The following is a 27,526-nucleotide window of genomic DNA, read 5'->3' on the forward strand; positions in this document are numbered from 1 at the left end:
ACAGAAAGAAGGAACATGCAAGTAGATACAGGGTAACCTTAGAGGGGAAGGCTTCCTGCCGAATCTGGAAGAAAGCCAGGATATCTTCAAGGCAGTGGGGAGGAGGGAACACATCCCAGGGTGGAGGACAGCCAATACAGAGTCAGGGATGGGAAACGGAGCATTATATGTGAGGAACAGGCTGGCTGGGTCATAGTGTGTTTGGAGGGGAGTGATGGGTGAAGTTTCAGTCAGTTAATGAACGAGCATTTATTATGCATTTACTATGTATTAACCACCATGCTAGCAATTACCGTTGTCAGGGAGAAAGAACAGGAAGCCATGTAAGGCTGTCCCACATATGTACAGAATAACACAAAGTCAGTGTGAAGGGGCAGAGGACCTTGACATGGGAGGAATCAGCAAGGACCACATTTAGAAAGGGTCATTGACCTCTAGGTTGGTAGAAACCCGTCCTCTTCTGATCTGATCCTCGGCCTCAAGGCCCAGGGAGAGCTTTGTACCCAAGCAATGAATGGATGGGGAAAGAAGCACAAAAATCCCTTTGCCGGATGGATGTCGTGGGAAATCAGCGGCTGCCCAATGGTCCTAGGAGCCCCCGGCCCCTAGCTTGGGAGCTGTGGCGGTCTCAGTGCAATGCATGGTTTGTCTGCTTGGTTTGTTTGTTCCTGTGTTTGTTTTTCTCTGTGTGCATGTAAGAATACAATGTCTTCCTTGGTAATCTGAGGCCCCACTAGAGTCAGAAATACATGTTCCAGCCTCCATGCCCCAGTGAGTGTTCTGCTTGCCATTTGGGCTCCTGCGATTTGTCAGTAAATGCCAGAAGAGTTCTGGGAAGGTGGAGCTCGGCACTGGGAAGAACTGGGGAGCGGACTGCTCTTTGTTCTTCTTGCCATTGACTTTTCTGCCATTTTCTGGATAGCAAGTTTCAGCCAGCCTGTAGACTGATGGGAAAAAACACCCTAACACTCCCCCCCGCCCCGTGCATGTCAACCTGGTCAACACATGATGCTTCCTAATAAATGCCAATTTTTTCTTCAAATCACACTCAACTTTGTGTTCGTGTCCAAAAAAAAAAAAAAAAAAAAAAAAAGATGTGGGGCAGCTGGGTGGCGCAGTGGATAGAGCAGCAGCCCTGAATTCAGGAGGACCCGAGTTCAAATTTGATCTCAGACATTTAACACTTCCCAGTTGTGTGATCCTGGGCAAGTCACTTAACCCCAATTACCTCAGCAAAAAAAAAAAAAAAAGAAAAAAGGATGTGCCATCTAAAAAGGTCATTTCCTGGCATGGTACAGCTGAGAAAGAGCTGGAGCTGAAGTTAAAGGACCTGGATTCAAATCCCACTTTGCTGCATTTTGCCTATAAGACACTGGGCAGGTTATAGAAGTGCCCTGGGCCTCAGTTTCTTCATCTGTAAAAGGAAGAGGGAGGCTGAGGATCTTTCCAGCTCCAATGACACTCCATTAGCTAGTCCCCACACCTGCTTCTCTCCCTTACGTCCTTTCTAGAATGGACATAATATTAAGCAAAACCAAAGGTTTTCACTTAAAATCTGGCCTCTGCCCCCGTTGACGGCGGCTCGGCCACCTGTTAGGGCCGTCCGTCTCGGAGACGGCCACCCCTGGCTTCCTTGACGGCCCGCCTGGGCGGCTGCCTCGGGAGGACAGCAGCATCCAGCCTCGCTTAGTGTGTACACGTCAGCGTGTCACCCTTGGGCAGCAGAGTGTCCCTCAGGTCAACCTCCGATAAGATCCGAGTCATGCAAGGCCGAGTCTGGGTTGTTTTATGTACTAAGGATCTGAAAATTGTTCACGGCCAGCCCCGACCCACGAGACCTCAAATGGTCACTGAAGGAAGGCAATAAATCGGTCTCCGCTCGCCCTTGGGGCCCACTGTTGGAGCAGTGGGCCTGGCGTAGGGCGGGCCTTCCCGGTGTCCAGATAGAGGGATTCCGTAGGTCCCACAGAGGCCCAGGCCCCGAGGTGCGGTCCCCAGGGCTGCCCAGCCCTGCCTCTCCTCCTGTGAACAGGAGACCAGAAAAGCATCCTTTTTCCCCAGCCCGCAGCCCATCTAGCTCTTGACAATGCCAACAGCATGTCAACTTGTGTTTGTCAACCCTCCAGAAAATGGCCTTCCAGCATGGGACAAGCGGAAGCCTCCGCCGCCTCCTCCTGACCAGGAGTACACCTGGGGCCTCGTAGCGATGTCCGAGGACTGCTTGCACAGGAAGGGCCACTCGGAGAGCAGCGCCGGGCTGCTGAAGAGCGAGCCGCCCCCGCCGGCGTCCCGGCTCCAGACCGCGGCAGCTTGGACCGGCTCCGTGTTCCACCTGGACCCGGGAGAGGCCCACGAGCAGGGAGTGGCGAGCACCCAGGCCGACCCGACTGAGGAGAAGAAGTGCAAAGGTAATTGGTTTTCCATAACCCACAGCCAAGGGCTCCCAAACTGGGTCCCGGGTCTACCTGTGCCAGTGGGCGGTGCCCGTGGCTGCCCAGAGGCTTGTTTATCCCTTTGAGAAGGTCTTTGAAACTACATAAATAAATGGCTCCAAATTGAAAGCAGTTTATTTCAAGCTTCATGTTGTGTTTGGGCTCTGGGAAAGGAGGTTTCTTTTTCTCAAGCTGGCAGCAGGAGTGATCTGCCAGTACAGCCGGAGCGCAGTTCCAGCCCCCAAGTAGAAACACAAGGCCCAGCAGTTATGCAACCGGCCCATTTAAACAAAATACAGCCCTCTGTGTCCTTCACTGCGGAAACTTAGAGGAAACAACATGGGATTTTAGAGCCTACTTCTCATAAGGAGAGATGGGGAGAGAGACAGAAACAGAGAGACAAAGACAGAGAGAGACAGAGAGAGAAAAAGAGACAGAGAGAAAGAGAGACAGAGACAGAAACACACAGAGAGAGACAGAGAGATAGAAAAACAGAGAGACAGAGAAATATAGAAAGACAGAGAGAAGTGAGTTAGATGAGAGAGGAGAGAGAAGGGGAGAGAGGAAAAAGAAGCAGAGACAGAGAGAGACACACAGAGAGAGACAGACAGAGAGAGAAACAGACATATATAGAGAGAAAGACAGAGAGAGAAGTGAGTTAGGTAAGGGGAAAGAGAAAGAAAGAGAGGAGAGAGAAGGGGAGAGAAGAAAAAGAAGCAAAGAGAGACACAGAGAGAGATAGAAAATCAAAGGGAAGAGAAGAGGAAAGACAAAGAAGGGGAAAGAGGAAAGAGACAGAGAGAAAGAAAGAGAAACAGTGACAGAGAGACAGAGAGAGAAACAGAAGTGAGTTAGGTAAGGGGGAAGACAAAGAAAGAGAGGAGAGAGAAGGGGAGAAAAGAAAAAGAAGGTAAGAGAAACAGAGATAAAGTAGGTAGACAAGAGGGTAGAGAAAGAAAGAAAAGGAGATAGAGGAAGGAATGGAGAGACAAAGAAAGGAGAAGGAGGGAGATAGGCAAGGGTGGGGGCAGAGGGAGGGAGAAGTGGGATCTTGTTTTTCTCCTTTCCTCACTAAAGTCTTACATCATCCCCAAGAAGAGATTATGGGTTTATGAGGTTGTCACCTCTTTAAAAAAAAAAAAAAAAGATAAAGATAAAGTGGTCTAAAGTCCCTGATGGCTTCAGATTTAGGGGGGCTTTACCTCAGAGCACCTCCACCCTGACAGATGTCTGATGGTGAGCACTTTATTGTCTTATGGGCACCTAAAATCTCCAGGTCCCTTAATCGCGTTGGGTCCTGAGACATCTGTGTTGTGCGTTTCTCCATCTCTTCTCTGGGCAGAGCAGAGGAAAAGACCTTTTGTTGGTTTTTCTTTCTTTCCTCTTTAGAGTGTGTTCAGACATCAGCACATTTGAATGTTAGTTCTCACTTTCCCACCAGAGAGACGCTCTGACTAATTAATGACACTGAATCAGAAAAAGCGATGTGAGAAGGAGCGCCTGGCTCTGGCACGGAGAAACCCTGAGTGGGGGATGCTGGATATATGTCACAGAGCTGATGGGCTGGCTAGTTTTGCTGAACTTTTTATCTTTCTTTTTGATCTTTTGTTGTAAAATCGGGGCCCTGGGTAGGGGGGAGAGGAAGCATATATTGGAAAATGAATAATAATCATAGCTAGCATTGATATTGCCCTTCAGAATTTATAAATCATACTTTTCATGGACATGTGGTTTGATGTGTATATGTTAGGATGAGCATATGTGTATCATATATAACATACTTACGTGTACATGTGTTATCTCATTTATTCCTTAGAACAACCTGGGAAGGCAGGTGCTGTTATTGTCCCTTTTTTACAGATGAGGAAACTGAGGCAGGGTCACTTGCCCAGGGTCACACACAAGGTAGTGTCTGACATTGAACTTGAACTCGGTCTTTCCAACTCCAAATTCATTTCTCTGACAGAGTGGAAGAGGATTGATTTTTTTAAAGAAACAAGAAATATGAACAGGGGCTTCTGACTTTGGAGTCTGGGGGAGGGAGATCAGATACACCCGTGGCTTTGTTTTTCTGTCTCAGGATGGAGCTGTTCTTGGAGGAAACACTATGGCTTTCCTCCTTCACAAGGCTGGGGGGGATGCTTTAGGGCACCAGGGGGAAGGGTGACATGGTGAGCTGGCCAGTCATGTGACACTGGGCAACCCCTTCATTTCTCTTAGTCATAAAATCATAGATTTATAGCCCAGGGAGACCTGAGAGGCCATTTGGTCCAACTGTCTCCTTCATTAATAAGGGGGTTACAGCCCAGGTCCCAGAAAATGAGTGACAGGGGCAAGATGTGAACCCAGGCCTTCTGACCTTGGGCCCTGGGCAGCCTACTGCACTGACAAAAGGGAAGACGATGGCCCGATCTCATGGGGCTGCCGGCTCACCTGAACTAACGGGCAGGAAGGGCTTGGCCAACCTCCTGGCCTCCACAAATCTCCTTTGTGATTGCTATGTGCAGCTAAGGGTTGTCAGAAAAGTACGGGGAGCATTACTGGAACACGGATTATGATTGTTGGGGTTAGTCTGTCTCTTTAGAGCGCCGGCTAGGAGTACCTGGGAGCCACTGGTTGGTCCAGAGAGCTAGGAAAGTGACTTCAGGCAGTCATGAGATTGTTCATTCTGAAAAGAAGGGGATAGGAAGTCTTTGTGTGAAGGGGGAGGAGAGAGAGAAGAAGAGATAGAGACAGAGACAGACAGACACTCAGGAAGAGACAGAGAGACAGAGATAGACAGAGGGAGAGAGACAGAGATAGACAGAGGGAGAGAGATAGATAGACACACAAAGATAGAGAGAGAGAGGAAGAAAGAGACACAGAGAAACAGAGAGAAAAGGAAGAGAGGAAGAAACAGAGGCAGAGAGAAAGAGAGACACACAGACACAGACACAGAGATAGACAGAGACAGAGGAGAAGGGGGGAAAGGGAAGGGAAGAGGAGAGGAGAGGAGAAGGAGGGAGAAAGGAAGAGGGAGACAGAGAGATAAAGAGAAACAGAGAGACCAGCAGAGGGAGGGAAGGAGAGCGCTGTCTCCCTGTGAAGGTTGGTGTCTGACTATTGCTCACAGATCCCAGGCACTGTCAGAGGTTCCTTTGTGGGGAGACTGCATTCAAGCAGAGTGGAAGGAAGCTAGGCATCTGAAGCATGGCCACGGGGGGCGAGGGGGCTAGGTGGTGCAGTGGATAGAGCAGTAGTCTTGGAGTCAGGAGGACCTGAGTTCCAATCCAGCCTGTGTCACTTAACTCTCCTAACTTCCAGGTTGCTCATCTCAGAAATGAGGAGGTTGGACTCTACAATCTCTAAGTCCCTTTCAGTTCTAAATTTATGTGTTTATGCATTAGTTTATCCACAGGCAGAGGCAGGATTCGAACCCACACCCTCTGACCCGAGTCCCAATGTTGTGTCATTTGACGTACAACACACTAACTGCTATAGTAGAGGAGTTTCTGTAGAAAAAAAGTTCCATATGAACATTCAGAGCAGCCTTAAAAGGAAAACAAAGACCTGAGTCCCAATATCAGACTCAGGGCCAGAAGAAGACTTCTAGGTGGTCTAGTCCCTCCTTTTGTTTTCCTGAAGCAGAATCCAAGGAGTATGAAAGCAAGTGACTTGGCCACTACCACTAAGGCAGCGAGGGGCAGAACAGGGATTCTCCCTCACGTTCTCTGTCCAGGAGAGCAGCCTGGGAGAAGGGGGAAGGCACACGTGGGGCCCCACATGCACATCCCTAGATGGTCCTGACCTTAAAAGCTCGTTGTTTAAATGTGCAGCAGAGGATTAATTCTGCTTTGCTTAGTTCCTCCGCCTGGGCCGTGTGACGGCTCGGTGCCCTTTAGGAAGGAATAGCAGACCTGGCAGCCAAGCACCTTTGTTTTGCTTTGCTTTGAAAAACAAGAACAAATTCCTGGAAATGGGAGGGCTATTTTGAAAGGATTTTGCTCACAGTAAAAATTAAAATATTCAAGATGAGCAGTGTGTGGTTTTTTCCCTACAATTACCTTTCCAGGCGGGCTGGGCTTAGCCAGTCAAGGATGGAAAGGAGAAGCCCAGCATGAGAATTACTGAAGTGTTTGCTTGTTTGTTTGTTTGTTAAAGAAAAATCTTCCAAGTTGGCAGTTCTTTTTCTAACAGAGGCAAATCTTAGGAAAGTCACTTGAGAAGGTAGAAATAGCACTGCCCATAGAATTATGGGAGCAGGATTCAAATCCCACCCCCGAGGCCCTGATGTAAGATTTCAGGGAAGTCACTTAACTCCCTGGGCCTTGGCTTGCTGATCTCTGAAGTGAGGGAGATGGACCAGAAATGCTTCTTGAGTCTCTTCTGCCTCTAGATCTAAGATCTTTATTAAGCTCTTCCTATCATGAAGTGTTGGAGCTTAAGTCAGTATTTTTTCCGGATAATTACCTTTTGCCCTATATTAAGATGTGCCTTTTTTAAGAATAAGAGCCAGATTCTTTCAGCTAAGCCTGACTCATCTCACTTTTTTTCTGAGGAGAGGAAGGGGGAACGTACAATCTGGAACTAGGATTACATCAGGGTGGCTCCTTCCTGATGCGGAGCCCTCAACTGCCAAAGATCAAGCCTACTCTCTGTCCATGGTTGTCCCACTTCCACATCCTCATCCACCACCTTCTCCCATGCCCTACTCCAGAGCTGCCTGACTTTCCAGTGGGCCCTTTGGAACTCTGGCTCTATAATTAACAAACATTCCACTTTAGACCTTTTCCTAGCTCCCTCCTTCCATCTTCTGGCCCTCCGTGATACCCGACTCCCTTTGGGCGACGTTGCATCATGTCACCGCCATCCTTTCCAGTCTTGGCTGCTTGTTCTCTCATACTTTACGACTCGCTTGTCCCAGGGGTAAAGTTGGAATACTCTCTGATCTCTTTCTCTTGCAATTTCTCAGCTCTTCCTCCATCCTCCCATCACTAGCAATCTGTCCTTCTTTGAGGGTCAAGTTATCCAAATTTATCTCGGGCTAGATGCTAATGGCCATTTTCTATCAACCCCCAAGACATTCTGCCTCCTTTCTCTGCAAGGTCAATGCTTGGCTCACAGTAGCCCTCTCTAACCCAACTCTAGGTTTGGGAGACTTCACCATACCGATCAACATTCCCTCACACATCTCATTTCTCAATTCCTCATTCTATTCATCTCCCCCCCCCCTTTTCTTTCCTTTTCCCTGTTCCATTAACTTCCCCTATTGAGGGTTGGAGACTCGAGCTGAGGCATGATTCATGGGAAACACACGAGAAGCCATCTAGTGAAGGCATTTATTTGTTGGTTGTCCCTGTTCACCACCTCCTCCCGGTTTTTAAGCTTTCCTCATCCCCAAAACATTGAAAATCCAGTGGCCAGGGTCTTCATCTCTGCACCTAATCAATAGGGATCCGCTCTCCTTCTTGCCAATATTTAGTTATTTTGTTATCCTTCCTAACAAGATAGCACCCAGAATTCACTCCTGCTTAGTTCCTGGGTATCCTGCCTAAGGTTGGAGCACCAATCATTACTTCAGATATAGAGAGAAGAAAAGAATTGTGCATAAAATCATGAAAAAGAAATAGACAAGTTCTAAAAGTTAAGACCTGGTAACCCACCTTCACATTTCCTAAGGAAATGGTTCTCATGCCCAAGAGCAGTGGAAAAGCAACTGCATTTTAAGTCAGAGGATCTCTTTAACTTTGGGCAGGTCACTTCTCTCAGTTTCCTTCTGTTTAAAAAGTTGCCTTTAAGGTTCATCCCAGCTCCAAATCAATTGATTAATCAATCAATATTTGTTAAGCCAAATATATAATCCTATGAGTTTGGGGCCTACCTTACTTCACCATACTGAGACTCTGTTTCTTTATCTGTAAAATGGAGAGGGAGAGGAAGAGCGTGGGCGATTTAACTTCCCTCCAACCTCTAAATCTTTGATGACAGGCTCTGGCTTTGGGATGCTACATGCACACACATAATTTTGATTCCTTGTGCATTATCAAATATGATTTCCCATTGGTTAGATGATGCAATTTGGAATTCCTAAGAACTAAGGCCTTGTGCAAGAGTGAGTGCCAGGACCGTGTGATTGGGCTGTCTCCACTAAGAAATCACTCAGCATTTGGCTTCCAAAAATTTTCTCTTAGCATCTGGGACCAAACAAGTTCTTCAGATTTTATGGTTTGACAGCCAGAGCCAGCATGCTTCCCAAAATGAAATCCATCCTTGGTCCGTGGTGGTAATTATGACAAGAAACTGTGAAGTCTTTATGTTCCAAAGTCCTGAAGAATGGAATTTGCCCACAGTAAAATAGGAAACTTTAGCTGTTCATTCCCTTGCTGGAGCCTCACCTCGCATATTCCTTTATATTTCTAAAGCCATTGCGGCCCAGTGGCAGATAAAGCATTGACCTTGGGGGCAGGAAGGCCTGTATTCCAGTCCTGTCCCAAGAACGGTCATTTGGCTAGCACATGTGGTCTTTAAAGTGCTTTGCATAGTTTCTCTTTTGAGCTGTGCTGTGGGATTTTGGTCAAATAATTTTAAAATAGAATTAGACTATATGCCTTTTAAGACTTCTTCCAGTTCTGAGTTTTTGAACCCAGTCAAGCTGGTATCACTGGTATTATTATATTCATTTTACATTTTTAAGAAACTGAGGTTTAAGGAGGGAAAGTGATTTACTTATGATCACACATGTGATGGTGAGATTTCCAACTCAAGTCTTCTAGGACCTATGTCCAGAGCTCAGTATGACATTTACAATGGATGTCATGGCTGTGAAGGATTGGGGTCCTCGTCCTTGCTCAACATTCAGTTGGCAGATGCATCTTTTCTGGAGACATCACAAGAGAAATGTCTGTGGGTCTTTCAGCAGATATGGGGATGCAAGAACAAACTATGGCATTGACAGATGGACATGAGATAACGTGAGCTTCAGAAATCGGTGGGTGGTAGCATTTAGGATGCCCTCCAGACAGGATTGTGAAGAAGCAAAAGGACAAAGAGGGAGGGAAGAGAGAAAAGGGGGACTGGGGAGGGAGGGAAAGAGACAGAGGACAGATAGAGACACAGAGTGAGAGAGAGAAGGAGAGAGGGAGGGAGAGAGAGAAAGAAAGAAAGAAAGGGGGGAGAGACAGAGAGAGAGAGGAAAAGAAAGGGGGAAGGAGAGAGGGAGGGAGGGAGAGAGAGAGAGAGATCATCCTAACTGATTCTGTTATAGGAAGCATCCTAAAGTATTATGAGAGATAATGGTGTCAGGAAGAGCTGGTTTGACCCTTCATGAATGCCAGAGTAAAATAAGCTGATCTCGGAATCAGGAATCAATCAACAAGAATGTTATTAGTATCTCTGTGGACCCTGACAGGTTCTGTCATAAGAGTGGTAGATAAAAAGAAAATAAAGTCCTTCTCTTTAAAGAACTTACATTCTTTTGAGTGAGAAACAAATGGAAGACAAAAGAAATACCCATCAGCAAGTTTGGGAGAGCACTGGCTGTGAGGGATGGGTCAAGAAGGGGATAGTGTCTATGATGGAGCTTGAGCTGAATCTTGAAATAATCATGTTTCTCAAACACCACTTCTTAAAGTGAAAGCTTCTGGATTTTATATAGTGGAAGCAAGGAAAAATAGCATTCTAGGCACAGAAGGAAACTGGTACAAATACATGGAGATAAGAGATAGATTGTCCTTTAGGAGTAAAAGATCACTTTAGTTGTATGGTAGAGTGAAGAGAAAAAAAAAACTGGGTGAGTAAGTTGGGACCAGATTGCAAAGAGCCTTAAAAATCAATGGATGTTAGATTTTATCCTAGAGGCAATTGGAAAACATTGACATTTTCTGAGCAGGAGAATGACATGTTAGACCTTCATTTAGGGAAAATCATTTTGGCTTTGTGAAAGATGGATTGGAGAAAGGGAGATTTGAGGTAGAAAAAGCAATGAAGAGACTATTGTGATAGTCTAGGCAAGAGGTAAATAAGACAAGAGCCTGGATTAAGGGCCCTATGAATTGTAAGGATGTGACAGAGTTGCGAGATATTATCAAAGTGGACATGGGAAGATTTGACAAAGAATTAGATTTATGGTATGGGGGACAAGAATTGAGGTTAATATTCAAGATGTGAATCTGGGAGAGTGGAAGGACAGAAAAAGGGAAATGGGGAAATCTTTTGTATTTGAAGGGAAATATAATGAGTTCTGTTTTGGGTATGTTTAGTGCGAGATCTCTATGAGACCTCCATTTGGAAATGTCCACAATTTCTGAATAATGAAGGACTATTGCTCAGTAGACAGTCTGGATCAGAATTTGTAATATCTGAGTCGGTATAGAGATGATAGTTAAACCCATTGGGATCCCCAATGCAAGATCCCCAAGCAAGAAGGTCCAGAGAGAAAAGACAAAAGGACTCAGCGCAGAGCTTTAGGAGAGCTCACAGTTAGAAGTGGAGAATAGCCAATAAACCAGTTTGTTGGTCAAGAGGGATCAAAGAAGAGCCAGGAGTGAATAGTATCTGGAAAACTAGAGAAAAGAGAGTTCAGGAGAATGTCACCAACAGTATTAAGTGCCACAGAGAAGTCAAGCAAAGACCATAAGAGTGGAAAATTTCGATAGCTTTATAAAACAGTTTCATTTGAGTAAGGAAAAAGCTAGATCGCAGAGGGTTTCAAAATGATTGAAAGCCACCAGAGCCACACAAAATTTTGATAGATTTTTTTTAGGAACTTGGCTGAGAAAAGTCGGAGAAATATAGGACAATAGCTTGAGGGACAGAAGGATCTAGTGGGGAAAATATAAAAGATGGCCATGTTTAGAGGAATCAAGGAAAGAACCAAGACATCAAGTTTGAAGTTTAGAGAAAATGGATGACTGAAGTTGCAGTCTGATAAAGAAGAGATGGGATGGGGGGGCACTGAGGAGGAAGCTGGCCTAAGACAGGAGAAAGCCCCTTATTACCAGAGACGGGGAGAAAAGTGCAGAGAGGAGGGGGCTGTTCTGAAATGAAGAGAAGAGGGAGTTCCCAGTAAATGGCCTCTCGTTCTCTCCGTGGCGGATGCACTAAGGTCCACTGCTGAGATGATGGAGAAGGGACAGCGGTGGGAGGATTGTGCAGAGGAGTTTAGAACTGCCTCTCTGGGCAATGGCAAAATAAACTAATTAAGGAGAGGCCAAAGATTGCCTTGATGCAAGGAGAGCCAGCCTGAGGTCAGATAACATCAGCTCATGGTGGAAAAAGTCATCCTGGCCACAGTTTGGGCTTTTCTGGGTCCTGGTCTGGCACTCTCTCCACAACAGCTTCCCCTTATAATAATCTTAGGAGCTAAAACTTCATTTCTCAATAAAAGTCAAATTCAATTCTAGCCCTTCCTTTAAAGACTCTAGTATTGGAAAGGAAAATTATTAGGATAGAGAAAACTTTTTAAAAGGTAGGAAGAAGAAAAATAAAGAGGAAAAAACCCCATCCTGCAGTTTCTTGGTGCCTCCCTGGGCAGAGGCTCCAGAAGAACTATTTTTACAGGATGTCCAATGAAGCCAAAGGACCACTTGCTCCTTCGTGGAGGTTTCTCTGCCCCATCTGCCTTACTTTTCTATGTCAATAAAAATATTGTGGAGAACTCTGTTTGGACAAGCTCTATTTGCTGAGTGGTTCTTCCCATTTCTGAGGACCCTGCTTGTTGTTCCTCCACAGCCCCCCCCCCAAGACTTGTGGGTGTTTTGATTCATTTATGCAACAGCCATGTACTAAATGAGGCAATGCGAGGTCTTGGAAGGATCACTGGGCATGGAGTCAGGAGAGCTGGGCTTGAATTCCACCTCCAACTTGACTGTGGACTATGGGCAAGTTGGTTCACCTTATTTTCATCTGTAAAATGGGAAAATAATACTTATCTCCTATGGTTGTTATGAAGATTCAATGAGGTCATACATGTTGGGTACCATATAGATGTCAGTTATTATCGTTATCATCCTCATTAAGGGCAGATTTGGTTTGAAGCACTGCGATGGGGGAGATACAAATATAATTAGTCCCTTCTCTGTTATTCCAGCTTTAAAATTTGAAATAATTCCCTAAGTTTCCAAACACAAGGTGAAAAGGACTAAATAGAAAAATGGACCAATCCCAGCCGTCTAAATGAGATTCACGAGACCCGCTGGGCCTTCAGGATGGATTAGAAAGGGCTAGAATTCTTTGTTACCAGTTCCAAAGGGGATCACTGTCAGTGTCAAGTGAAACCCGTCCCTAATGATTAGGCCCAGAGAATGCATATGACTGCGTTGCTTCAAGTACATATTAGGTCAGGGCCTACTTTTTTTCAGGTGTTAAGAAATACAACTATTACCATAAGAGGCGTGCATATATTTGTATATATTTGTGTATATCATTTGTGTATATACATGTATGTTTACATGTATATACATATACACACAAACCTATGTATTATAAATATATATTTCTATATATGTGTATATACCCATTTCCATGACTTTTAGTATTCATTTGCTATAAAATCATAAATTGATGGGTTTCACAGTCAATGATGGATCGCACTTTTGTATTCCAGTCTCTCCTCTTACCATTCCTCATCATGGCCCCAAAAATTCTTCCAAACCTTTGTTTAAGAATCTTAAATGTGTTTCTGTCAGCTCTTGGATAAAACCCAGCCCACCCCACCCCCCAAGACAATCCAACCCCAGTCCTCTTGTCCAGATTCAATTAAGTTGTTCGTCTTCATTGAGTCTGCCAAAAGGGACTCCTCACTGTTCCCTAAGCCGGGACTTCCAGCCCCTACCACCATTGCTTTGTACAGGCAAGTGGGCACACCTGCCCAAAGTACACTCCTGAACCTCCCCTTTTTAGAATCCTTAAGCTCACATGGCACCTCTCATGGGAACCCTTTCCTTCTGACCTGGGTGAACTGAACGTGATAAAGAGAGTCGAGAGCCATTTCATTGATCCCAATGCTTCTAACAAGTTGTCAGGTGTTTATCACATGCTTTCTATGCACTGGGCGCTTTGCCAGTAGATGGGGAAAACAAAAGCCGGCTCTGTAGTACCCACCTTCATGGAGTTGGCAGTCCTGGGCAAAGTAGAGGCTTGTAATAGTGAAGTCATTTATTGTGGCGGGGTTGGAAAGAAGCAAGGCAAGGGGCCACATGCAGACAAGATGGTCGTGTGGTCATTACTGACTAGAGAAGTCAAGGAAAGTTTCACGGAAAACACTGGCATCTTAATCAGCCTTTTAAATCTGGGTTAGAATTCAATAAGCAATGAGGAGAAAGGGCATTCCAAGCATGAGAAAATAATGAGAGAGAGAGAGAGAGAGAGAGAGAGAGAGAGAGAGAGAGAGAGAGAGAGAGAGAGAGAGAGAGAGAGAGAGGAAGAAGAAAGAGGAGGAGGAGGAAGAGAGAGAGGGGGGGAGAGAGGGAGAGAGAGAGAGGAAGAAGAAAGAGGAGGAGGAGGAGGAGGAGGAGGAGGAGGAGGAGGAGGAGGAAGAGAGAGAGAGAGAGAGTTATTGGTTCAAACAGGAGAAATACCTTTATTAAGATCCATACACTGTTAGAATACCACCAGAGGCGTGTATATTCACCTTACTTAAAGCCATATTATGAAGCCTAGTATCATTTAGGTTAGAATATAGTGTATGGGCTGAAAAGCAGATTCATCTGGATGGCAAGAAGTCTAAGTAAAGATTTTAACATAGATCAAATGGGGAAAGGGGAAGGTTACTCAGTACACAGCTATAGAAGCAATAGTTTCTCCAGAATACACGAAAAGACAATTATTTAAACCTCTGTTTGCTTTCCTGAGGAAGAGCTTTTTATAATAAGCCTAAGATACCACCTAAAGGTCAAAGCTGCGGAATCACAGAAACTGTTGCCCTTTAAATGAAAAGGGAGGAAAAAGTCCAAATACTCTTGGCTAAAAAAGAAGGATGAATTGGAAATTGTATGTTTCCCCTTCTATTCCATTTCCACGGACCTAGAAAAGGAGCCAAATGAAAATGTCTTGCTAACATTTAGATTTCAACAGTGATATTAATTTTTTCAGGAGTTTTCAATTGAGTTGGTTTCCAAGGAAACCTATGTCTGTGGTGGGATGAATTTAATTTATTGAGACTATTGCTAAAATTTCAGGACATGATAGATGGACTTCTGTCTAAGCTGGTTTCTTGTCTGATGTTTTAGTTATGGACGGGACATTTCTACCATTTCCTAAATTCCCTTTGAGATAATTATTCAGGGTATTTTTTTATTCAAAACAATTCAACTCAGTTGTATTCTAAATTCAGTTGCTTCAATTCAATTTGATTCAATAAGCTTACTAAGTGGGAGGCACTGACCTAGGTGCTGAGGATGCAAAGACAAATCAGAAAGAGAAAAGGTAGGGAGGGAAGGAAGGAAGGAAGGAAGGAAGGAAGGAAGGAAGGAAGGAAGGAAGGAAGGAAGGAAGGAAGGAAGGAAGGAAGGAAGGAAGGAAGGAAGGAAGGAAGGAAGGAAGGAAGGAAGGAAGGAAGGAAGGAAGGAAGGAAGAAAAAAAGGGAGGGAAGGAGGGAGGAAGAAATAGAGAAAGAAAAAGTGAAGGAAGGAAGGGAATGAAAAAGGGAAGGAAGAAGGAAGAAAGGAAAGGAGGGACAGAGGGAGGAAAGAAAGAAGGAACAGAAGGGGGAGACAGAGAGAAATAGAGAGAGAGAGAGAGAGAGAGAGAGAGAGAGAGAGAGAGAGAGAGAGAGAGAGAGAAGAGAGACAGTCTCTGCCCTCAATGAGCTTACATTACTAAAGGAGTGCAATAATTACACAGCTATTTTCCTAGAAATCCTTTTAATATTTGAAATAAGATAGAATAAAACTGGCTACCATGAGCTTTGGATACCAGGATGCCAAATTCAATTGAATATTTGCTTCTAGATCCCAGTTTCAGAAGACCTCAATGTCCCCCTTCCTTTCAGGTCGAATTTCATGTTCCAGCCTTTGACTAACCCTTCATTCTAATCAAGCTGGAGCAGGAACTCCATTTCTCTTTTCCATTTTTTTCCCTCAGTACTAGGCACAAAGTAAGCACGTACATACTTTTCTGGTACGGAACATCCCATCACTCATCCTCATCCATTTGCTCAGGTCCCCAGGTCTAGAACATTCCCCCTTCTCATCTGCATCCCTTAGAAATTCCTGACTTCTTTGAGATACTCCTTTTCCCTAAGAATTTTCCTGATCCCCTCAGTTTTTAACACTCTCCTCAAAATCACGTTGCAGGAAAGTTTTCTCATGTAAGCATCTGTCGTATAGCTCCAGTAGAATGTAAATCCCTTGAGGGCAGAGACTTCTTGTTGATTGCCCCAGTGTCTGGCACATAAGAGACATTTAACACACCATTGTCATTGATGTTGTCAGGCATGCCAGGTCCTGGGAATCTCCCATCTCAGTTAATAAAGCCCAGCTTCTGGGGTTTGATTACATTTAAAGGAAGCTACTCGTTCTGAAAGGCAGAGGTGAGAGGATACTGCAAAGGCATGGAGGTGGGATATGAAGTGCTGAAACTGGGAACAGCCAGTTGGAATTAAAATGAGACAGATGAAGGACTTTAAAGGTCAAGCTGAAGAATTTATATTTAGTCCTCGAGGGAACTGGGAGCCATGGACAGTCATAGGGCCATAGACTTAGACTGAACAGATCTTAGACTGAGCAGGCCACCAGTCCAACCCCCTCATTGAGGGATGAGAAAACTGAAGCACAGAGTCCAGGTGCCTTGCCCAAATTCCCAAAGCTGGTCAGTGTTTGATTTGGGATTTAAACCCAAGCTTCCTAACTCCAAGTTTTGTGTTCTACCTACCCCTCCATTCTGTGTCCTTGAGAAAGGGAGGATTATGACCAGTCCTGTGCCTTGAGAAGATGATTTTGGCCACTCTGTGAGGGACCGACAAGAAAAAAGAAAAAACTAAGAAACTAGAAATCCAATCAGGAGGATGTTAGCATAATCCAGACAAGAGATGATAATGGCCTGGATGAGGGGAACACCCAGAATGGTGGAGAGCAGGAAACGGATGACAACCCAAAAGAGATGAACCAAAACCTTCAAAGACTCAGATGTTTTCTATCAAGTGTTCTAGGGCAGGTTAGAAGTGAAATTTAATTTAATGTTTTCTGGAAGGTCCACAGGACTATAATTGTGTTGTGAAATATTTGCTTCTGATTTATTAAAAGCATTGAATGCTAGTTTGAGTGTGTGGTGGAGAAAAGACAAGAATTTACTTAGGCCATTAATAGTCCAAATCCTGTTTTAATTAGCATCACTTTTTCAACTAGTAAATAGTCTTATTACTGAAATATTGGTGGTGGTGATGATGATGAAGATGAAGAAGAAGAAGAAAGAAGGAAGAAGCAGGAGAAGGAAGAGGAAGAAGAGGAGGAAGAGGAGGAGGAGGAGGAGACAGATGTCCTTCAGTTAAGTTCAACAAACATGTATTGAGTGCTTTGCCATAAATAGAAAGATAAAGTGTTTATTAAGGGCTTACTGTGTTCCTGGCACTGTGCTAAGCTCCAAGTTTACAAAAATAAGCCAGTGAAATAGCCACCAGCCTCTGTGAGCTTACAACCTAAAGGGAAGTTAAAAGGGGAGGGGAGGAGATGTGCAAAGCATCATAGGGTGGGGCAGATTAGACAAAGTTGGAGCAGCAAAATAAGGCCAAAGATGACCTATCAGGACTCAGGAACAGAGTCAGGTGACTGATGGGAAGGAGAAGTAAATGGTGGACCTGGTAGGGATGACATGAGCTATGAGAGATGAGCGACCCAGAGCTGGAGTACAGGCTGAAGAGGTGGAGGTCTGAGTGGAGGCTGCATAGCTTGGAGAGGTCCAGCAAGAAAGCAACAAATCTGCCTCTGTCCACAAGAAGCTGACATTCTGCTTGAGTCTACAACATGAGCACAGATAAATAAACACAAGGTGCCTTGTGGAGGAAGAAGGGGACAGGAAACACCTTGTGTCCATTTATGGATCTAGTGACGGTATAGCATGTGTAGAATAGCCAGTTCAGCCAGGATGGAGAGGATGGAAGGGGAACTAGTAGGAATAAGAATAGATGGGAGCCGTATTATGGAAGGCCCTGAACTCCAGCTTCTCCTTATCTGAGAGAGGGAGCCAGTGATGATTCTTGAGCAGAGAGGTGCCATGATCTGACCTTCCCTTTAAGAATAGAGATCTGGCAACTAGATTGAAGAAGGAAGAGCCTCAGAATTTAATTGGTGGCCATTGCAAGAGTGCCGGCAAGAGAGGAGGAAGACCAGAAACAGGATAGTCTTAAAAAGAGAGGAGAGAAGGAGATGGATCCAAGAGACATCAAGGAGATAACCAGATCAACCAGAGTAATTTAGTGGGCACAGCCATGCGGTTCAGTAATGCTGCTTTATATGAGTCATCACCGTCTCTTGTGTTTGTAAAGCTTTACTTTGACCTAGCTCCCAAGCCCTTTCCGACTGTTCACAAGGAGCACACAAAAGCACCATATGTCTAAATCCCTTGCCCATGGTCTTATGAAATCTCAGTGGGAGCTGGGAACAGTCGAGGAGGGAGGCTGTGGGCTTCCCGGCTATGGCTGTAGACATTAAGTAACACTCCCAGGCTCCATTTGAAACGGCATATGCAAAAGGGTCCTTAAAATAGCACAAATGTCTGCCAAGTCTATCAGTGAAGTTCAGGTGTAGCAACTTAAATCATCTTGAAACAGTGAGTCATGCTCGCAAATGGAAGCAGGAGGATTCTGGGGTTGGGGCCGGAAATCAACCAACATATTATTGAAGAGTTAATGTTCAATAATCACAAGAGAGGATGGCTGGGAACAAAGAAACCCCGAGCAAGGAGCAGTCTGGCTTCTTAATAGAATCTTAAGCACATAATTCCCCGCTCGGCCCCTCCCCACCCCCACCATGTTTGAGATTCCTAAGTGGTGGAGGGCTCAACGGGGACGGACCACAAAGCCAACAGGAGGACCCACAAGCCGCAGCTCTCCCCAAGCCAAGTACCATCTGTGAGCTGGAGCACAGCGAAGGGCAACCGTCCTTCACAGCCCCACCCGGGAATTCAGCGGATCGTGCTGCTTGGGACACCCACAAATGGCAAGGGAAGTTTGCTGTAATCCACAGCCCGATGGCCAGATGTAGCCCTCCTTTCAGTCATTCATGTAACAAACATTTCTCAGATCATAATACAGAAAGCAAGCCAATCTGAATGTCACTAAATGTACAGTAACCACAATTGTGCTTCTGCTTTGTGATATGGACACTGGATTTGAGAACCTCGTTGCTGCTATATAACACAGATGATTTTCCTGCTTTACTTCCCTTCCTTTCTTTTCATCTTTCTTTCTTTCCTTCTTCTTTCCTCCCCTTCCTTCTTTCAACCTTCTTTTTCCCTTTTTGTCTTTCTTCCCTCCCTCCTCCCTTTCCTTCTTTCCTTTTTTCCTTCTCTTCCTTTTTATCTCCTTTCCTTCTTTATTTCCTTTTTGCTGTTCCATTCGACAGATATCTATGAAGGTCACTCTCCTAGGTTCTAAGAACATAAAAATCACACAATCTAAGCCCCTCATTCCCTCTCTTCCCTTTTTTCCTTCTTTCTTCTCCCTTCTCTTTTTTCCTTCTTTCTTCTCCCTTCTCTTTTTTCCTTCTTTCTTCTCCCTTCTCTTTTTTCCTTCTTTCTTCTCCCTTCTCTTTTTTCCTTCTTTCCAAGATGGTAGCATTGCAGTTCTGACACTAGGAGGGGACTCAGGAGTCATCTGAGCTAAACTCTTCATTTTACAAGTGTAGTTGGAGTACAGGTCAGGGTCTTTTGGATTCCTGGTTAGTTCATCCGGTGATTTGGAAGGGACCAAAGCAGAGGAACTTTGGACGACAATTCAAGGGACAATTCAATTGACTCACTTCTAAGGCTCCTTCTCCAGCAATTCGCACTCCAGGGGCCTGCACAAACTATTCAAATAACTCTTCCTTTTTCTGAGGAGCCTTCCCTTCTCCTGGGGGTTTTCTGTTTCTATTTCCAGTGACCTGGGCACAGGCTAAAACCTTGAGCTTCTCTCCTGTCTAGCTGGCTTTTCACCCAACAGGCCACTCACATTTGTCCAGAGGGGGAAACGTGAAACCCTGGAAAGATCCCAACCTAGAAATCAGACAATTGGGGTGAGAGGCCAAGTTCTGTCACTTAGGAGCTGTGGGATCTGGGCCAAGTGACTCAGCCTGTCAGAGGTGCTATCTCAGGTCTGCAGGTAAAATCAGGAATCAGAACGAGCCCTAGGAGTGGTGTGAGAAAAGAGTTTATAAACTTTCAGGGACAGAGACAGAATCTAACCACATGTATGAATATGTGTATTTATTCATGTACATATGTGTTACTATGATGCCATTGGTATAAAGAACTGCCTTTACCAAAGCTGATTGGCAGCTATTTGGCAATTTAGAGTCAAAGATTTGTCTGGAGCTCTGAGTGGCTGCAACTTGCTCAGCCTTACATGTCAGTATTATATATGTGTGTGTGTGTGTGTGTGTTTATATATGTGTGTATATGTATATATACATATATGTATGTATATACATATATGTGTATATAAATACATGTATATGTATGCACTCATATTCATGGATTACAGTAAGTATATTATGTAGGCAGTATGGTATATAAAATATTTTCACAGGCCTATTATAGATAATAGATAGCTGGACAGACAGATATGTTGTGCAAGTTGTCTATGTTTACATATACAGTAGACTCCTCTTCTGTAAAATAGGGAATAATAATTCCATCTGTCTCACAAAGCTGTTGTGATAATCAAATGAGGTAATGTTCAGAAAGAACTTTGCTAATAATTTTCAAGTTCCATCAATTTTCAAAAATTCATTATTTAAATTTTTAACATTCTTTTCTTTTTAAGTTTTGAGTGTTCCAAATTCTCTCCCTCCCACACCCGCTGAAGTCAAACAATATGATATCAATTATACATGTGAAATCATGCAAAACATTCCCATACTTGCCATGTTTAAAAAAAAAAGCAAAAAATAAAAAATAAAGTGAGAAAACTACACTTTAATTTATATTCAGAATTGTTCAGTTCTTTCTCTGGAGATAGATCGTATTTTTTCATCATGAGTTCTTGGAATTGTCTTGGATCAGAGTAGCCTCTCACAGTTGATTATCATACAAAATTGTTGTTACTGGGCACAGTGTTCTCCTGGTTCTTCTCACTTCAATTTGCATCAGTTCATATAGGTTTTGCCATGTTTTTTTCCCCTGAAATCATCCAACTTCATCATTTTAATAGCACAATAATACTCCATCACAATCATATACCACAACTTGTTCAGCCATTCCCCAATTGTTGGGCATCTCTTCACTTTCCAATTCTTTGCCACCACAAAACACCTAATAGATAGATAGATAGATAGATGATAGATAGATAGATAGATAGATAGATTTGTATACATATAGGTCCTTTTCCTTTTTCTTTGATGTCTTTGAGATACAGTCTCAGGAGAATTATTGATGGGTTTTTATAGCTCTTTGGCATAGTTCCAAGTTGTTTTCCAGAATGGTTGGACCACTTCACAACTCTACTAATAATTCATTAGTATACCTATTTTTCCTTCATCCTTCCTATCCCTCTTACTCCTATCCCCTTCTGATAAGTGTGAGCTGCTACCTCACCGTTGTTTTAATTTGCATTTCTCTAATCAATAATGATTAACAACAGGACTTCTAAAACTTTTTCTATTTGCAAACTCTTTTCCCTGAAAATATTTTACATGATCCTGGGTATAAAGAAATATGGAAGAAGTATACAAATCAAACATTTACTGATACTAAATAATAATTTCATGACTCACATTCAGTTATGAATGTGTCACATTCATGGTGGTATGGTGTCATAACTCATAGTTTGAGAAGCTGGAATTTAGAACATTTTTATGCCATTATAGATAGTTCTAATTTCTTCTGAAAACTTTCTTCTCAGTGGCCATTTATCAATTGGAGCTCTAATTTTATAAATGTGACAGTTCCATACTCAGTATATACTTTGAAAAATTAGGTCTTTATCTGAGAAATTTGCTGTAAAAAATGATAGTACTTCATTGTCTCTGATACCTTTTAGCAAAATGTAGTTTCCTAGATTATCTCTTTTAGTTAGGTCTACTTTGGCTTTAGTTTTGGCTGACATCATAATTGCTGACTTTTTTATTTCAGCTAAAGCATACTAGATTCTGCTCTAACTCTGTGTGTCTTTCTGTTTCAAGTGTGTCTCTTATAAACAGCATATTGTAGAATTCTAGTTTCTAATCTGTTTCACTATATGCTTCCATTTTATGGGTGAATTCATCCATTCACAATCATGATTACTAACAATATGTTTTCCCCCCATCCTTTTCTTATTCTCTGTCTCTCTGTCTCTCTGTCTCTCTGTCTGTGTCTCTGTGTCTCTGTCTCTCTCTCTCTGTCTCTGTCTCTCTTTCTCTGTGTGTGTTTTTCTCTCTGTCTTTCTCTGTCTGTCTGTCTCTCTCTGTCTCTCTCTCTCTCTCTCTCTCTCTCTGTCTCTCTCTGTCTCTCTCTCTCTCTTTCTCTCTCTCTCTCTCTCTCTCTCTCTCTCTCTCTCTCTCTCTCTCTCTCTCTCTCTCTCTCTCTTTCTCTCCTCTGTTTCTTTCTCTCTCCTCTGTGTTTCTTTCTCTCTCTTTCTTGCTCCTTCCCTGTCTCTCTCTGCCTCTGTCTCTGTCCTCTTCCTCTTTCTCCTCCTTCTGTTCATCTCTCTTCTCTCTCCTCAAAAGTCTTGTTTTACTTTGAACCACTGCCTACCTTAACCCACGCTCCCCTTTGTCATTTTTCCCTTTTTCTTATTCCATTTCCCTCCTGTTTTGCTTTTGAGTAACTTACATTTCTATACACAACTGTGTGTTTATGTATGTATAGGTATGTGTGAGTAGATAGATAAATATATATATATGGTATATATGTGTATGTATATGTATGTATTCTTCCTTCTTTGAACCAATTCCAATGAGAGTACAGTTCAAGCACACTGCCTTCCACTACCTCCCATTTCCCCTTCCCATTGTAAAAGCTCTTCTTTGTGTGCCTCTTTTATACGATAAAATTTTCTCCACTCTCTCTCTTCCCTCTTCTTCTAGTATATCCCTATTCCTCCCTCCTTCATTTTTTTGGAGATCATTCCAACATAATTGATTCATGCCCATGCCCTCTGTCTAGGTAACCTCCTTTTAACTGCCCTAGCAATTATAAAGTTCTTCGGAGTTACAAGTATCATCTTTCCATATAAGAATATAACAGTTTTACTTTATTGAATCTCTTAGGATTACTCTTTCATGTTTATCTTTTTATGCTCCTCTTGAGTCTTCTGTTTAAATGTCAGATTTCCTATTCAGCTCTGGTCTTTTCTTCAAGGAATGTTTGAATGTCCTTTGATTGATTCATATGTGTGTGCATGTATGTACATATGTCTATATATGTATGTACACATACATGCATGTGCATATTCCCTCTGAAGGATTATACTCAGTTTTGCTGTGTAGATAATTCATGGTTGTAATTCTGTCTTCTTTTGAAATATCCTATTCCAAGCCCTTTGTTCCTTTCTCGTGGAAGCCACTAAATCTTGTATCATCCTGACTGTGGCTCCACAATATTCACATTATTTCTTTCTGACCATTTGAGGTGTTCTTTCTCTCTGTTCCAGGAGCTCTGGAAGCGGGTCTAAGATTCCTGGGAGCTTTCACTTGGGGATCTTTTTCAGGAGATGATTAGGGATTCTTTCAGTCTTTATTTTACCCTCTGGATGAATGTTCCAGAAGTTGCTGTTGCAGTGATGGGAGTGGCCAGCGCTGTGTGTGTGGGCTCCACACAGGCCTCCACCCTAGGGTCAGTCTTCTGCCAACCTCTTAAGTTTTCTTAGGCTGGAAAAATATCTTACCCCGAATTTTTGTTGGCTTGGCCATGTCAAAATTTGATTTGAGGTGTTATTTTTTTTAAGTTGTTTGGAGGGGAATGTTGGGAAAGTTCAGCTAGGTGACTGCCCCTGAGCTGCCATTCTGACTCCATCTCTTTAAAGTGCCATCTAAATATAAATGTTATAGTTTTTAACATATTTAACATGTATTGGACTACCTGCCAGCTAGGGGAGGAGGTGAGGGGAAGGAGGGGATAATTTGGAACAGAAAGTTTTGCAAGGATCAATGTTGAAAAATTACCCATGCATATGTTCTGTAAATAAAAAGCTTTAATAAAAAAAATTAAAAAACAAATAAATATGAATGTTATTATGGGAGCCCCTCAGCTCAGTCTAGAACCCCGGCAAAATTGACCAGCCCCTTGGTCTTTAGGGACACTGAGATCCATCTTGTAGAAGGACAAAAGGCTCCCTGAGTCTCTGTTTTGTCCCAGATTAGTTCACTACCTTACTATCTCCCCTGATTTTTTAACAATGAGAAAAGATAACTAAGTCCATTCTTTGTGAACGTAGACTGCAGCACTGCAGACGAAGGATGGATAACACTGCTTCCTCCATGCAACTGCAAACTTTGCTGTCCTCCACATTAATAGGGTGCCCTTAGCATTCTGCTCAACCATAATGCAAATTCTTTCCCACTGGTCAGAGGGAAATCGGTTGAGAAAATAAAGAGATGAATCAAATCCATTATTGCCTAGATCCTACCATGTACCAAAGGGCTCCCCAGAGCAGCTACCATCCTGCATCTCAATCTTTCTGCCAATGCCTTTCCCCAAATCTTCCCTTCTATATAGGATGCAGAGCAACCTCCCTAGCACCCCTCCTTCTGGAGGGAATCCAGAACCCCAAATTCACTCTGCAACTCAGACTCATTCCTACCATTTCAATGGTTGTAGACCAGATTTTTTTTTCCTATCCTGAGCAGGGATTTGCCAGTTATGCTCTTTCCTGGAAGGTAGCAGAATCATTTTGCCTTATCGTCTTTCCTGCCATGGCTTCCTAAGGACGCCTATATATCTCCTCTTATTAGAGGGACCATCTTCCTTTTCTATTCATGTCTCCACTGCATAGCGGTATTTTGTCTTAAGTGTTTGAACAATGCTTCATTCATTCATTCATTCATTCATTCACTTAGGCATTCATTCATCCAGGCAGCTAAATGGCCCAATGGATAGAGCCTTGAGTCTGGAGTCAGGAAGATGAGTTCAAATCTAAGGCACAATCATTTAATCCCTTCTTAATCACTTCTGTAAATGAGGTCCTCATCTGTAAAATGGGAACAATAATAATAATAATAATAATAATAGCACCTCCCTTCCAGGATTGTTTCAGGGATCTAATGAAGTAATCATTGTAAAGTGTTTATTTAGCACAGTGCTCAGCACAGAGTAAGAGCCACTGAAATGGTAGCTCTTATGACTACACTCTGGCCTCTCAGCCCTTGCCATCTGTCCTGAAAAGATACTCTCCAGAACTCTCCCCATCACCATCTGCCATTACTATTGGTACCATTGCCAATGCACACATCTGCCTTCCCGCTCCCTGCCGATGAGCACCAAACCTTGCATCTGAACCCTCCTTGATGTAACATGTCCCCAATTAGAAAGTGAGCTCCTTGAGAATGGAAATTGTCTCACTTCTTGGTATGAATCCCCAATACTCAGCATAGGTTAAGTGCTTTACAGATGCTTTTCCATCCATCCATTCTTTTTTTTTTTTAATCCTTAAATCTAAAAGCACTTTTATGAGGAGTTTCCAGGAAATGGCTTCCTTCCAGACCCATGATTCCCTTGGCTCCTGATCCTGTGAGCTCCCTTCTCTACTAAGGGACCATTCAGGAGTGCAGGAGGTCTGCAGAAACCCACAGTTGGCCATTCCTCCCATCAACATGAGCAAGGTGGGATAGTTCCATCATTCACTCCAGTCTCTGTAGATCCTCGAGAAACAGTGAGGGGGTTCTAGAATAGCAAGGGAAGCAGCCCCAGATCCCACTCTAGAGCTGTCCATGGCCAATTCTCTTTTTCAGAAGTTAGAGAAAACACACTTCACAGCACGTACTTTCTGCCGCCCCAACATGTTGATCCCAACCTTACTCGATGCACATTTTTACAAGCAGAATTGTGGGCATGTTGCTCCCTGCTCGGCTACCCGCTCTGATTCAACACAGTCGACACTGGGCACCCACTCTTTCCCTGTCAATGTGGTCTTGCCCAATCCATCCAGCTCTTGTCACTTTATCAGATTCATTTTTTTTTCTCTTTGACAGCTGGACAGCCCTGAAGTCATTTCTTTATTTTTAATTAGGGAGCTTTTTAGGAAAAAAAAAAAAAAGTAGATAGTACACTGAAGTATGAGTGGTGAGAAGCTTTAGGCACTTGCTAACTGTGTGACTCTGGGCAAAACTTTAATCTCTGTCAGCCTCAGTTTCTTCATCTATAAATTGGGGGTAATAATAGCATCTACTTTCCCAGGATTGTTGTGAGAATTAAGTGAAATAACCAAGGTGTTTCTAAAATGCTTTGCAAACCTTAAAGGGTTATATAAATGCCTACACAAAAGGAAAGGGAAGTATTATAGGTTGAACCACTAACCATGGAGAAGGCTATTGTGGTGGAAGAATCGGGAAGGCTCAGGAAGACAGTGAGTATTTGTAAGAAGAAAACTAAAGGGCAATGGTCAGTGGTCAGCAGGAAGGAGTACAGAGCAGTTCTACCATACATCTCAATCTTCCTGCCAATGTCTTTTTACTGAACCCTTCCTCCTCCAAATTGTGTTACCACCACCCCCTCATGGAGGGAATCCATAGTCCCTAGTTCACTCTGACCCTCAGGCCCATTCCTGTCATCCAAATGGTTTTTAAGATGATCTTTAATACAAATGTAACTGTTGGCAGGGGGAGTCCTCTGGGCATTGCATTACCATTGCTGGGGAGGTAAATATGGGGAAAATGAGAGGAAAGTCATGTAAAATGGGCTGATAAAAGCTCCTGGGCAAGAAACCCTTCTGATCACTTAACACACGGATTTTGTGCTCACCACCTTGCTTGTTTCCATTGTGTTTAGGCTTCAGGGGGTTTCAGCACCCTCTAAATTTTGGCACCTTGGGAAAAAGTTCTAATCACCTTACCCTAGTTATGCTTCTCTGATCCTGGAAGACATAGTCTAAGTTGGTGGATCAGATATCCACATTGAGTATATTTTAAATCTGAAATCCAGAGCTATTTGTGGGAACCAGATTTTCCAAAAACCTGTGGGGTAATAAGTGAGGTGAGAGGTTTTGCTTCTTTTTAAGAAAGAGTAATGAATGTTCTGTAAACCTTAAACTCCAGATCATAGATAGAAGCCATGTTTTTGCTTCTCTGAAGTCCTTCTATCTGTGAGGGTTTTTATTTTTAAGCAGACCTGCATTTTCTTCAGTATAGCAAGTTCTCAGTGAAGCTCCTTCTAATGATATAGGTCAGCACCTGCTCCACAAAATATAGTATTAAAGAGTCTCTTGAGGGTACCAAGAGATTGTCACTTGCTCAGGATCACTAGATAAATGAGTCAGAGAAGGATTTGAGCACAAATTTCTTGAGCTCAGAGGATACTTGGAGTCAGAAAAATTGGAGTTTAAAACTGTTTGTTCCTAGACGTGTCATTTAGTAACCTTCAGCCTCAGTTTTCTCATCCATAAAATGGGCCTAATAATAGGAGCCATATTACAAGAGCATTGTAAGGATCTATTACTTTAATATAAAGCACATGAAGACTTAAAATGTTATATAAATCTTAACCACTCTTATGATTATATCACATATGAATAATAATATTGCTAAATTAAATGTTTTCTTCCACTTAATTAATACAACAGGCCATTTAAGTTTCCAATTAAACTTCAATTTCAGCACTCTACATAGAAAACTAAATTATACTAAGTTAAAAGGAGCCAAAAAGAGGGGCATTCCTAAGAACACCTCATTTTCCCACTTATATATGCATGAAGATCTTTACTGAATTCAAAAAGAAAGAGAAGAGGTCAGTCCCAGGTTGTAGAATATTATCCTTTCTATTAACATGCCAAGGACATATTTCAAACTCAA

At 43.1% G+C, this 27,526-nt stretch overlaps 1 protein-coding gene across 6 annotated transcripts in view; it reads left to right on the plus strand.

Moving 5' to 3' along the window:
- THRB (thyroid hormone receptor beta) overlaps nucleotides 1-27,526 on the plus strand; it is a 430,248-nt gene that overhangs the window by 353,953 nt on the left and 48,769 nt on the right. For all 6 annotated transcript variants that reach the window (XM_074268731.1, XM_074268732.1, XM_074268729.1 and 3 more), the window contains one exon: nucleotides 2,127-2,408. In XM_074268731.1, coding sequence (XP_074124832.1) covers nucleotides 2,127-2,408 — 282 coding nt within the window. The remainder of the gene's footprint in view (nucleotides 1-2,126; nucleotides 2,409-27,526) is intronic.

This window comes from Sminthopsis crassicaudata, chromosome 5 (genome assembly GCF_048593235.1).
Source record: "Sminthopsis crassicaudata isolate SCR6 chromosome 5, ASM4859323v1, whole genome shotgun sequence".
In the NCBI taxonomy this organism is placed as follows: domain Eukaryota; kingdom Metazoa; phylum Chordata; class Mammalia; order Dasyuromorphia; family Dasyuridae; genus Sminthopsis; species Sminthopsis crassicaudata.